The sequence below is a fragment of the Macaca mulatta genome, chromosome 3 (assembly GCF_049350105.2).
Source record: "Macaca mulatta isolate MMU2019108-1 chromosome 3, T2T-MMU8v2.0, whole genome shotgun sequence".
Taxonomy (NCBI): Eukaryota; Metazoa; Chordata; class Mammalia; order Primates; family Cercopithecidae; genus Macaca; species Macaca mulatta.
Window position 1 is genome coordinate 125,875,001 of NC_133408.1, and position 14,958 is coordinate 125,889,958.

Below are 14,958 nucleotides of genomic sequence, written 5' to 3' on the forward strand. Positions count from 1 at the left end.
ACTAGCTCTTAGCAGATTGAGTAACCAAACCTACTAGCAGAAAATTGTTTTAAATATTATCAGATCTCAGTGATTTTTCAGCCAAATAAGGTTCCCTTTTTTTCAGTATGTTTTTTCCTTAGCCTTCAAAACAATAGCAATGTTCTTCAAATATTACCATATGATTCTGACTTCCACATCCTGTGCTAAAAAAGAAAATAACCATCTATAAAAGCATTATCTATAGGTACAGCAATGCTTTGCCTTTGTTAACATAGGAAAATGCTTCAAAAATATTTTCCCTGAGAAATTATCAAAGATTAAAATTTTGTGAAGATTCCAAATACACTTGCAAAATCTCCCTGCATATTATACCAATCTAGGCTTGCTATTTGATTTCTCAGACAATAAACACATCACATAGGTGCTTTGAAGAACTAGAGAATATCTGAATGATTGAGACTAAATTTGGCAAGTACATTCATTTTAATATTTGCTTGTTCATTATTTCTATGTTATTTAATTCAACCTGATTTTTTCTTTCAGTTGCTTGGCCAATTCAGAGGTTAGAATTTAAATATTATCTTGTAGCCAACAACATTATCTAAAATTCTTTAGGTCACTGGAATGGAATATAGATAACCTTGATCATTTATGAGATTTCACCTTCTAGAGTCCCAGTACGAAATTAAAATATTGTTGACCGGTATTATAATACAATCCAGCTAAATTCTAATTTTAGTTAAGTGCCACTTTAGTTGTTTGCTAACAATATACTAGTTTCACAGTGTGTTTATCCTGCTGATAATAATGTCTTGATAAATATTATCTCACCATTCTGACCACTCTTTACTCCCAATATATATTGTGATTTCCCAGCCTCATGCACTTAACCCAGAATCTCAGATATATACTCAGTTAATAATTTAAGCAACATACAGAACAAAGAAGTTTTCTTATTTATTTCTAAGATAGAGCACTTGATGTAGGGTCTGGTAATGATAAGTTATCAAATATTATTTTAAAAAATTATGAAAATTGCTATCATGGCCTAATATTTTAGTATGAATTTCAGCAAAGATATTATGAGTCATCCCCATGAGAACTTATTATTTCTATCAAATTTGGAACTTTACTTTGTACTGATACATATACACTGGCTAAAAAATTAAAATTCAAAAAGCACCAAGGCTTTATCATATTGTAACCAGCACTGAACATATCACACAAAAATAATTGAAAAAACAATAAGCCTGATGAGAACCAGCAGACTCCACAAAGCAAGCACTTGGAAGGTTCTTTCTCAGGGCCCAAACAAAATCTTCTTGTCCTTTTCCTCCAAAATATTTTAGTGTAAGCGGAACTCTTAACCTCAGTGAGCAACCCCAGAATCATTGACCTGCTGGTTGGAGGGACAGTAAGATGCCAGGCTTTCCTCCTCTTTGCTAAGCATCAATTTAAAAAAAAAAAAAAGTGGGGGACCAAACCAGTGTTATCTTTTATTTCTATGCCAAATCCAGTTTCCAGGTGCCATTTACATCGTCTTATTTTCTCACCTACATCTGCATCTTAACAATAAGGGCTTACCTGTTTTGTTTCCTCTGATCAGTTGGCACATTGCCACAGAAATAAGTGGCTTAATTAGTGCTTAATAGCTCTGCAATAGATTTGGAATGAAGTAGACTCGGATTTGATGCCTGACCTTACTAGATGCTAGTTATGGAAGGGAAATTTACTTATATATAAAATGGGAAGAACAATATTCACTTCAAAGACTCATTATTAACGTTAAAGAAGATAATTCTACAACGCGCTGAGCGGTGCCTGGCCCCCACATAGCGAAGGTGGAGATCTTTAATATGTCAGTCCAGCTGAGTTAGGAATTTCATTAACAAGCATCTATGAGATACTTTAAAAAGTAAACAGTAAAGGCTAAAGCCTGGATCCCTATATATTTTCTGTGGGATGAAGAGAGATGATTCAAATAAAATCTCTTGAGAGGCAGAAAAATGACCTCTTGATATATCCCTTAGTTTTGGACCTCTTTGTTCTATTGGATTTAACCATATGGGACTGGGAAGATTTGACCATTTGATCCAAAAATTATTGTTTCATACAGTTAATCTAATGAAAAAACATTGCAAGTAAATAAAGAAAGGTATGTTCTTGTTCTTCTCCAATAGTTTCCATCTACAATCAAAAGTTTAATGTCTGTTAAAAAATTACGAGGGAGAGTATAGGTAGCACTTTGGAGTCTGACCCATATCCATGTCTTTGGGTCTAAATCCTGGTTCAGTCTCAGTGGCTTTTCAAGCCCATGACTCCTTTCACTGTCTGCTTTGAATTTGTAAAATGAAGAGGACAATGCCTACTTCACATGGCTTTGCTAAAGTTAAAATGAGACAATGCATATTAATACACTTTGTATAATACATGATTTGTGATAGTCTCTATTGACATATTCACATTCAAGTTCTATAAAGTGATTAATATGTTGGAATGGCTTTTAAGCTTTAATTTATTATTTTTCCTTCTTGGGATTTTGAGATATTTGTGTGATAATTATTATGTTTCATTAACAGAAAAGGTTACAAAATACTGTGATGAAAACGGCGTTTGGTTTAAACATCCTGAAAACAATCGAACCTGGTCCAACTATACTTTGTGCAATGCTTTCACTCCTGAGAAACTGAAGGTAGGTTCTTTTTCACATTTCAGTATTGAGTGAGAATGTCATTATTTGTACAAGGAAATGGACATATAACTGTAAAATATCTGCTACCGAGAAACGAACAGATTTTGTGGAAAGAAATCATATGATAACTGGTAAGTTCTAGGAATCTCTAGAGCAGCATTAGAGAAAATGACATTTCACTTCTTGGTTGGCACTCAGAGTCAAGAGTCAATTGAAGTTCCATGAGCATACAGAATCAGTCCATTTATGGCAGGGGGATAAGTGTCCATAGAGCAGATGAACGGATTCCCAATGATGCCAAAATTAGGCAACATTTCAAGGGACTCTCTAACATCTCACTTTTCCTGGAAGAGTTTCAAAACTACAGATTTTTCCACAAGTCACAAGACAGCATGTTTCCCCTATGTTGGCCATGACCTTAGTTTTACAATAAGGCACAGAAAGAACTCCTAAAGTGGGGCATCTCATCAGTCCGCTAATACAGGTATGGCTGCTTAGATTATTTTCAGTGGAAGTTCATTCTTATTTGTTAGTACTTGCATTTTACTGTCTGTTAAATATTTTGAATATTATCTCTGCTTAGAAATATTCGTCTAAGCAAATGGTGGGGGAACAGATGCTCTTTCTTCCTCGGATGCATCAAAAATCTGAAAAGTTCACTAAGTCTACAACCAACCTCCTCACGACACAGAACTGGGAGTTACAGTTGGTCAGTGTTTAGCTGTGCAGTGCGTCTCTAAGCAACCCTGCTGACTCTAACATAAACCTATCATTTCCGTCAAAGATAGGCCTGTATACTAAATAATTATTCAGTTGAAAGCTAAAAGCACACTAGTGCCTTTGTTTGTTGTTGAGATGCTTTCAGGGTGTAGAAAAGTTTTCTTTTATTAAAAACAAAACAAATAACAACAAAAACAAACAAGATGAACATATAGCTTAGAGACCAATTGAATAGGAGGGACACCTCATCACAAGCACAGGCTAAGGCACCACGGTCAGTTGTCTCTTTACAAATGGTTTAGTCACCCTGAGAACCAGATGCATGTCTATACCCTAATGGAGAGCTGTTAATAAAGTCTGATCAATAAGCTATGTCATGGAGTAGTGAATTTTCTGAATGAGTGCTGATTATGATGTTACAGAAAAAAATTATGCTGACGTTAACTGGATTGTTGTAAGTGTGCAAGTCCAAATCATTCTTAGTGTTGTCTTTGGACTTCTCACATACACTGGCTACATCTGAGAAGGAAATAATTTAAAGAAGAAATGCTCCTCTCTAGGCACCTAGTATAATGATTAAAATGCTTTCCACAAATCTTCCATATAAATATCGTCACATTAAAATTTGAAGGAACCAACCTAGAATTCATTTAAAAAAAAAAAAAAACTCACCCTTGAGAATGACACAAGGATGGCAACTAAATTATAAGTTGTTGATTTAATCTTACGTATTTAGACAACTCTATTTCAGAAGAACAAATGTTTTTAAAAGGAGTATTCTGGAAGCAACTGAAAAGAATATGAATTAAGTTATATAAATTTTTCTTAGAAATAAAGTATGCAAAGATTTCTTAAAAGACTGACAGAAGAGGGAGTGCAGATATATCCAAATTAATTAAGGGGCAAGAGTGTTCTACGTAGTAAACTATTTAGAAGGAAAAACTTTTAGAAAATGCCTCTCCTGATATTGTCTACAAGTGAAGTTAGAAAAATAGCTAGAAAATGAATTCCTGGGAGAAAAGATAGGAGGTGAATGTTTGTGTGTGTGTGTGTGTGTGTGTGTGTGTGTGTGTGTGTGTGTGTGTGTGTGTGTTTAAGATTCCTAAATCCCTCCCAAGAAAGCTCTCTGAAGATTTTATCAGCTCCAATTATAAACCTACTATTCTAACTTTATTAACATTTCCTGTAAGAGTAAAATATGCTATTAAGAGAGTGGTATCAACAATGAAAATGCCCCAAAAATATGGAATGCCTGGTCAAATGATGCAACAGGCACAACTTAGGAGAAGCTAATTAGTCCATTTTGAAATTCTAAGGTCTAGAAAAGGAATGCTCATTTCAGGACAGCAATAATGCACATAACCAAGAAAGGGCTCTGAACAGTTTGGGTGCATTTTAACTGAATTAGTGCTTCAATCCCAGACTCTTCCTGAGGAAATTGACAAAAATCAAAATGTTCAAGGCTATATAAATCCCACATTTATTCCAGGAAATCAAAGAACTTCATAGAGGTTATTCGTTCTATCTACATTACATTTGCATTCATACCAAGACCCAACAAACTGTGGAAGGAACTTAAGACCAAAAGTCAAGAGATTAAGGTACAACTACAAAATAATATACAAATTATGCTCCACCAAGAAAAACAAGTGAAAACAAAATCCCTAATTACAATAGATTCAAGTCTACTTCAATTACAGTTGATGAAACTGGCTAAATAGTACAAAATGCAAAAGCTAGTGTCAAAATAGAGTGAATGAGAGAGAGACTAGAAACATAGAAACAGACAAAGAGAAACAGAGAGACAGAGAAGACAGAGAGAGAGATGGGTGACTAGATCAATTGCTGTTTTCTCTGTGATAAAATTATATTATAAGGAAAGGAAAGATTGTGATGACTAGGAAATAAAAGATGCTATGACATGCATTTCATGAGAGGGACATTCTTCCAAGTCAACATAACATTATGGGAGAATAAATAAAATTAACCATGATTATGAAAAAAAGAATTATCAAATGGCTGCCAAGGGGAAAGTTTGCAGCTTCAACCAACTAAATACTAATGATATCATTTTAAACAAAGGCATAGCAACCCGCCACCATACTATCCTCACCCTCTGTATATGCTGAGAGTCAGGACAGCTTGGAAAGTTGATTGCTATTTTGCCAGGTCTGTGGTATAGAATTATGTATCCACTGTCTAAAAGATTCCAGAAGTTTAAAACTACCGGGATTGCTTACTGGGCTTAGGGATGATAATTTTTAATGAATATAAAGCTACTTCTGAAATATATTTTTGAATGAGGAACTTCATCTCAAAGAACTTTATTCTTTGAAAATGACAATTTATTTTCATACCATGAGTAAAGATAAAAAATAATTTCATTGTCTGAAATATTTGTTATAATTGTAGCAGTTTTTTAAAAGGAGGAAAACATTTGTTGATTTACATATATTTAGGAAAAGGAATGATTTTCTCTCTGATGAATCATTCATTCATTTTGTGTTTGTTTTTACTTTTTGTTGTTCCAGAATGCGTATGTTCTGTACTATTTGGCTATCGTGGGTCATTCTTTGTCAATTTTCACCTTAGTGATTTCCCTGGGGATTTTCGTGTTTTTCAAGTAAGTACGCTTACAGCATCTGCTCTTTATTTCCTCCTTTAAGTTATTGAAATAAATGGTGAATTCTGCAAGAGTGGAGGTGTGGAAGGGTCTTCAGCAAATTACAAGCGACATGCAATGTTAGGAGTCATGAAGTAGCAAGAAAAATGAAATGAATTTAAATATGCTTTTAATCCTATCTTTGGGGAGAAGGGGATAAATTTATATCATTTTCAAAAGCACTATGCCTTGAGGCTTCCTAAAGTAAGACAGTCCTGTGAGCCCATAAGTACACTGTTGTAACATGGTAAAGGTTCCATTTACCATGGGTAAGTTACCATTAAGGGTAGAGGAGAGGATTCTCCACCTTCTTTACTCCCACCCTAATTTTCGGCGACCATAGCCACAAATCCACATATACCCTGCCTAATTATTTCTTGCTAGCATATGTTAGACTAAGGAATAAACAAGCACATCAGAGCATGTTTCTACAAAACCTAATTTAATATGCTTGTCTTTAGGTTTTATGGTGCACAATTATGCTAGAAAGCAAAATATGAGAAAACACACAAGGAAAACTTGAATACTTTAAGTTATCTTGTCAACTTACATGAATATAAAATAGGATCTTTACAGGTAATGGTACATTTAAGTTAGAAACTGTTATGTATGCTTTCATCACAACAAACTTTAGTGAAAATAAAGCACTCATAACATTGTCCTAGGCTGGCTTTCTGAAGTATATTCTCAAATGTAGATTCAGAGTAAGCCACATGTGTATTTTTCTCTAGACACACCACGGTTCAGTAAATATGTTAGAAACTGAAGTAAATTAGATAAAAATGAAATAATATATGTAAGGTGGCTGGATTCATGTCTGACACATAAGTGAAATAGGTGTTTGATATCATTATTATTATTATTGGTAGTAATAATAGTCATGGTGGTATCATAGAAATCATAAAGAAAAGCCCTTTTGCAGACTCAGATGACAAACAATCATCCACACTTAAAAAATGTGGTAGTGTAAAAAAAATATGAAAAAAAAATGTGGTATGTGATTAAATGTACAGTGATTCACATATAGAATGAGGGCGGAGAAGAATATATATGTATTTATCACCCCTGAACTATATACTTAAAATGGCAAAGATGGTAAATTATACATCTATACTTTACCTCAAAAAATAAATTTAAAACATAGAACAATAGAATCTTGATTTGATTTTTGGTAAAACATTGTCAGGATAGTACTAAGGAAAATTAAACCAAGGGGAGAATAATCACCTGTAAATACATCCTTAGTACAATTACTATTTTTTCCTTCATCATTTTTCAATCTTTGTCTGTATCTTAGTCAAGATTCTTATATTGACTAAGCAATAGAAGTGAATAGCAATTTTTAACTGGATAGCAAATCATAACATAAACAAACAGACAATGAGCTCCTTCTATAAATGGTTTAACAGGAGAAAGACTGATAAACAAAGCAAAACGACATGAATTATTAATTACTCAAATTAGAATAGAAGAATATTTTCGATGATTAGAATACAGTATTCACACAACATGATTAATCTTGGAATGTCTTCATTTTTCAATTGCACTTCATTATGGCAAATAAACATATCATCATGGTTCTGAAACAAATTTTATTTTAAAATATGCCACTAAAGCATATTTTTTAAGTTTTTTAAATATAATCATAAAAAAATTGAAAGAAAAATTTCCCAAATTTGTAATCATGCAACTAATTGTAGTTAGGACTTTAAAGGTAATAATGTCAAAGGCATTATAGATCTTAATTCCTTTTTTCTCCAGTAACTTAAATAAGTGAGGAGATGTGAAAGCCAAATCAGCAAAGAAATTAAGAATTTTTTTTCAATGATCATTTCTATATTAAGCTACTGAAGATGGGTGTGTTAAAGTGCAGCACATGGGCAAAGTAGAATATTTCTCAACTCCAGTTAGTCTCAAAGCAAAATGATGCTGATCAAACCCTTGCGAGAGTGTGAGGACAGATTGTCTAGAAAGCACCCAACTTTGCCCTGCTGTCTCTCAGTTCTAAGAACCAACTAAACAGCAACTTAAATCTGAGGAAGAAAAACAAGTCTTATTGATGTATCATCTGAGCCTAATAATGAGAAGAAATGAACTGAAACAGCTAGTTCTTCAGAGCAGACACAACAAGAAACAAATGACATACCAAAAGCACATATGTTGAGATGCCAAATATTCAAACCAAAAAAAGCTGTATAAAATTTTTATACTTGTTTTCAACCATATCTTAAACCTTACCCAAAGTAAAAATATAAAGGACTTCTGTTTTCTTAAAATTTAAGTTCGATCCTGACCCTTTAATATTTTTTATATTTGAATTTCAGAAACATTAAAAGTGATTGTGGAAGTAGAAAATAATACTGATATATCACTGGAATTTATTTGTGAATTAGCAAACTTTTTCCAGAATTTATTTTCAAATACTCTACATCGTCTTTAAGATCTTCACTGCACATTACAATAGAAAGTTTCATAATTTATGCACTTAAATGGCATCATCTGTGTGCAACCTGAGCAAAAAATATCATCACTCCCTTGCTTAATTCTATATTTCCAGGGTTGAGTAATTTTGCAGACTCCAAACAGTTTTATAAAACTTTCAGGAAACCAGAGTGAAAAGTTACCCAGCTCCAATTCTGAGAACTGATGCCCCATTCATAATCACTCCATTGAAATCTCACTGTAAAGCCCTCAGAACTCCTCAAATGTACCTTATGAAAAGGAGGAACCCTGCAGCTGTCCTCCTCAAATGAGCAGGCCTAGGAGGCCTGCAGAGAAATTTAAAGTCGCTGACCATACAGGAGGCTTTAGAACTGCCAATACCTCACTAAAATCTTGGGATATTACTCAGAATTAGTTTATTAAAATATGCCTTTAATCTTAATGTAATTTTATTCTGAGCATGCAGGGGAAGGTAAAAGGCAGAACTATGTAAACTTAAAGCAAATAGAAATCATGCTCCTTGTGCTGTTGGAAAATTAATGTATAAATTTATATAAAGCCTTCATTTTAATAGAAGAAAATTGATCTTCTATACCATCTTCCTAGAGAAAGAGAAAATGTAGAAAAAAACAGTTTCTCAGGTTTAATTCATAGAAAAGTCAGCATTAAAAATCTTAACTGTTCAAAAGTTTAAATAATATTCAAGATGATATGCAGGTCATTTCTGGTACACCAGTTAGAGAAAGAAGACAGCATTATTAGGAAGGTATTTAGTTTAAAATCTTCACAGAAAAAATTGGAATGATAATATGGAAAGGGATTAAATATAAACATCAAATTAGTTCAGCAAGATCTCTTACTGCTGGATTCCAATAGTAAGTGTCAACAAGAGAGCTAAAATGAAGGTGCCCTTAGGGAAGACTGGTTTGGGAAAGACACATAAATGGACATTTATTTGAGATTGGTTCTTGACCATTTTCAGCAAATTTCCAATAAATTCACTTATCTATAAATTTCAATTACAATTTATCAATTTGCTTTTCTGTGGAATAATCCTAAATATGTAAGCCTCTCAATGTATTACCTCATGAAAAGCATAACAGGCCATTCATTAGCATTTATTTTGACTGATTGTTATCCATGTCTTTCTGATTGGTATTTTAAATATTATTCTTGCCTGAAAGTTGATAGAAATATAGGTTGGAAAACAGGCAGTCTCTTCATTTTATTGTCTACATGACATTACATTGGCCACATTAACCAAAAGCATATAGAGGTAATCATGGAGGTCAACAAAAGTGGCTTCCAGGGGACATACTGAGGGAAGACTGATTCCTCTACTACTTACTATTCTCTTTGTTCTATGTCACCTCTACATATTGGGTGAGTATATGAATCTTTATCTTGTGTAGTATTCACCATTATACATCTCTGGCTGCCTTCCTGTTGCTCCAAGGAAACCATGAAATCTATGGTATCAAAGATGGCCTCCTTTCTTCCAACTCACCACTGGCAAGACAGACAACAAAGATAACTGTTGATCATACCACGGCATATTCTTCACCCATAGAATAGTGGTAATAGGAAAAGCAAGAATTTTGATTGAAAGAGAATTTATTAACGATAAGGATTTTGTGCTAAATCAAAAGGCATAAAGTCTCTTGTCAAATAGTGAAGATATATAATATATTGTATTTGAATTTTCCCAGGAGTTTTAATGCAATCCACTTCACTTCATTTTCTCTTTTCTTTTCAGTTCTCATGTTATCATGAATAACATATGATCCTTAGGTAAATGAAAATGAAAAGTTACACTAGAAGATATGACTTTGGCTTGTACCAATTACAGAAATTATCCCTAATTCATATTTTCCCATGCAGCAGGAACTTCACAACAACTTTTACTTGTTTTCTTTTTGCTACTTTCTTCATTTGCTTTGAATGTGACTATAATCACACGGTCTTATATATGAGATATATAAGAGAAAATACTGCTGTTCCTCACACTGTGATAGCAAACTCATTTACACAATCGGCAAAACTCAAGACCAATATCAAATGCCATCTCATACAACTACAAGCTCCCAAAAAGTACACACTCACACACACGGGGTACTAATAGCTTGAAACAAATGTGAAAGATTTACACCAGATAAACTATAACTATGAAAATGACTTTTTGCTTTAGCCTTAAAATGTGACATCTTGAGATTCATACTCAAGTAAATCATTATCTCTTCCTCACATTTGAATGACACCTTGATTGGTAGATTATGTTGTAGAAGTAGATTATGTTGTCTCAACCTCCTACTACTGGAGAATTTGTGGTACTTATGGTTTCCCGTCACTCAAATAATAAGCAATGTTCTGTCCATCTAAATGTCTGGATTTTTTTAATCAAGGGAATAGAATATAGTAAGTGTCAAGTTGGTGCTATTTCTACCTAAGACATCTCAGATCTGACAAAAAAATGTTGTCAGCTTCTCTCATGTTCATTTAAGAGACATATTTGTACTGAGGATTTTTAATGTTAAGTTCAATTAATTCTCTCTAGCATCCCACCCCTCTTCTTCAGAACAATTATCACAATAAAAGTAAATAAAAAATGGCATGGTATATAAGGGCCCTAAAGGCAAGAGTGCCTGTTTGTCCTCCATTATATTCCTGATATCTACCAGGTCTGGATCATAATGAGTGCACAATCATATATTTTGGATTATTGAATGAATTTTGAAAAATTTGCAGTACCTTCGACTCACTTCAAAAAGATGACTGTAAATGTCAAGTTAGTATGATAAAAATTTTAAAACTCAATGAGCAAAAATTATATTAAAACTTTCAAAAAACAGAAACTCAAGTATTAGTCATACTTCTCCTTTGGAGACTAGCAGTTTATCTAGTTTTAAACTATCATTTTCTCTGTGTTTCCAATGGAAAAAAATGTATGCTTTTATATAGATACAGTACTCTTTATATATACTGTATCTATCTATATACAATATATTGTTTGTATGTGTATATGCTATATGATATATTTATTTTTAACTAGTGTTGAACAACAGGATAATGTTCCATATTAGCTAGTTAATATGAAACTGAAGAATCTGGCAAATGTTCAGTATGGTATGAAGTATAAAGTAGGAAATCATCTAACATTTAATGTAATTCATTGGTGTATTGGAAAATTGCTTAGTGGTCACAGCTCAAAACAGAACATATTTCTTAAATATATTTTTAAATTAAAAAAAAATGAGGATTAAGCCCAATGATGTGTCAGACAGTGTTCTAGGTGTATAAAATAAATTCCTTTAGCACTTTCATTTTAGTGGGAGGAAAAGAGAGAATAACAGGCAATAAATAAACATATACTGCGTCAGGAGGTGATAAGTGTTAAGAAGAAAAGTAAAGCAGGCACACAAGAGAGTAAGCTGGAGGTGGAGGAAGTATATTTTATTCAGGGTGGCTTGGGTTTATACAGGAGAATGAAGTTAATGAAGTCATTTAAGCTAATGTACAACAGCAGATTATTGAGCTCTCCCCAGTCAAAAGAAAACCAGGCGTAAGAATATCATCGCTGTATGATACATTCATTCATACTCCTTAGTTCTAGATAATGTCAATTATCATTGGCCTAAGCCAGGCTGAATTAAACAATGAATTCCATAATTAACCGCCAGTGAGAATTATAAATTGCTCTTGTGACTATGAAAGATGGCAGGTCACAGATTCGACTGTGCTGATTGCAGCAGTCACAAGATGGAAGTTTATGCAGTATAAACGATCATGAGGTTTCACATAAGTAATATTTTTGTTTAAATTTAATTTTGCAACCTACCTTTAGTGCTTTATAAAACCAGTTGGGTTTGATTTATTTAACAGACTTCCGTACTGCTGAATAGAGTAGTCCATAGAAGCATGTGTGTAAGAGAAAGCTCTTTCCTAAATCCTGCCTTTATCAGAGCCTGCCTCATGGATGTAAATTCTACATCCTATCCCTGTTCAACAAGTTGAATTTTTAAAAATATTATTTATTAATGAGTTATTGTTTATCCTTCCCAAAAAGTTGAAAACTGTAGCTATAATAGTTAAAATATGCTCTAACAGCTGCCTTTATTACTTAAATTTGCTTTTTGCTAGGGATAATTGACAACTATTTTTCCTTTGAATTGGAAATATAGGAAGGCATTGTAAGTAAACCCAGACCATTTTTGTATTTCATTTTTCCTCAGAATTTCCTTTTCAAAATTCTTCATTTCTAACTTTATTCCATGAAGATATTTTTAGGAATAGTTAGTGTTATGAGTCATTGGCATCATTAACTGCATGTTTTAAGCTTTCACATGGCAAATGATGTTATGCTAATATTTTTTGCCCTATCAAATATGATAAATATAAGATTTTCATTTGTCTAGGATAATCACTGCAATTCTGTTATAGTCATGATGTAGGCTCTCTCCATTACACCAAAAAATGAAAATAGGATATTCAAATTAATGTTTGTTTATGTGAACATTCACACCAACACATATGTACAAGTTTATGAACTGGAGGAGAAAAGAATAAAAGCCCAACAAATTGCTTAATACCCAAAAGGTGGGGAATGACTCTGCAAAGAAACAGCAGCACTTAGACAGCTCTCATTGGATCCAAATCACAATATGCCTCATAATGACATTTCATTTGCACCTATTAAGAATTTTCTGCCTGTGTCTGAGCTCCACCATCAGGAGGGTTGGAAAAGAGGAACTACAGTGATGATTCTAGTTGGAATATAAGATATAAGAAGATAGCAACAGAAATAATGGAAGAGGAGGATGCCAGGAGATGTGAAGTGTGTGTATGCAGTGACTCAAGGACATAGATTCGGTACCTTGTCACAGGCAGCCTTGGTTCTGACTTCATGCTCTGTGACCCCACTGGCCACATATTTTCTTCCTGGTTGCAACAATGAATAGTAGGCTTTTCATTTGAAGCACACTGCAAGCCCTAATAGTTTCTAATCTAAGAGTCCTCTGTTAACTAATTTTACAACATTTGCTATAATTAAAAGAGATTTTATCACCCACTCTTTCAGTTATTGTATGAAGTCACTCTGAGGACTGAAAACTATGAGCTGCTATGATTGGAAACATCTTTTTTTAAATCAGGCAGAAAAGTAGTAATAAATCTGAAAAAGGAGACCAGCCTTACTTTTTTCTATATGTTCTTTCATCTTTTTTTTAAAGAAAATATGAAAAATATTACCAAAATGTTTTTTTCCCAGGTACTCTAACATTTTGGCACTGGTCAATGCTTTATGTTACTTTTTCTTCCAGGAGCCTTGGCTGCCAAAGGGTAACCCTGCACAAGAACATGTTTCTTACTTACATTCTGAATTCTATGATTATCATCATCCACCTGGTTGAAGTAGTACCCAATGGAGAGCTCGTGCGAAGGGACCCGGTAAGTACTGCATAGTTTTGTTTTTACTTTTATTTTAAAGGATATAGTACCTGTAAATAGTGAACACGGTGTTCATGTTGGACTTAAGCAGTTGTTTACATATGTAATCATATTTACTTCCACAGTTGAGTTTTGCATTTTGTGAGGCATGTCATTTCTATGTAGGTTCTGGAAGAAATTATTACAAGCTATAGTAAAGAACTGAAAATAATTGAATCGTAAGCAGATAAGAATCATACAACAAACCATAAATTTTTTTTTTTTTTTTTTTAGACAGAGTCTCGCTCTGTCACCTAGGCTGGAGTGCAGTGGTGGGATCTTGGCTCACTGCAAACTCTGCCTCCTGGGTTCAAGCAATTCTTCTGCCTCAGCCTCCTGAGTGGCTGGGATTACAGGCATGCGACACCATGCCGGCTAATTTTTTTGTATTTTTAGTAGAGACGGGGTTTCACCATATTGGCCAGGCTGGTCTTGAACTCCTGACCTCGTGATCTTCCCGCCTTGGCCTCCCAAAGTGCTGGGATTACAGGCATGAGCCACTGCACCCAGCCCAAACCATGTATTTCTAAGACTGACCAATAATTTATTAATATCTATGACAAATGTATTGAGCACGTCTTGTGAACATAGATGGTACTAGGTACACTCAGACAGTGCTTCCCAGTCATCCTAGTGTGCCACAAGTGGTTACAGGTTTGCCTAGATATTGATCCCCTCTTCATTCTCATGATAAGCTGGGTTTGGCCCAGTCATCTCCACTATGAGTAGCTATTCCCTTATGCTAATGAACCATACAAATATGATCACGTTTTGTGTCATTATGCTCTGAAAAAGGTTTATAATGACACAGGAAATCCAAAAGTTAGGGCAATAGGACATAACATCTCTGAAACTTATGCCCACATGCACAATTGCAACAAGCAAATATGGTGACTGTCCTCTTTCTATTTGAGTACTACAGAGAACAGGAGAGCTGAAATCATTTAGCTCCATTACTCAGAACCATTCTGGATTTCTT

At 33.9% G+C, this 14,958-nt stretch overlaps 1 protein-coding gene across 1 annotated transcript in view; it reads left to right on the plus strand.

Annotated features, from left to right (window-relative positions):
- CALCR (calcitonin receptor) overlaps positions 1–14,958 on the plus strand; it is a 150,552-nt gene that overhangs the window by 100,380 nt on the left and 35,214 nt on the right. Inside the window, exons 5-7 of the mRNA XM_015134267.3 lie at positions 2,562–2,674; positions 5,926–6,017; positions 13,814–13,940. Of these exons, the coding sequence (XP_014989753.1) occupies positions 2,562–2,674; positions 5,926–6,017; positions 13,814–13,940 (332 nt within the window). The remainder of the gene's footprint in view (positions 1–2,561; positions 2,675–5,925; positions 6,018–13,813; positions 13,941–14,958) is intronic.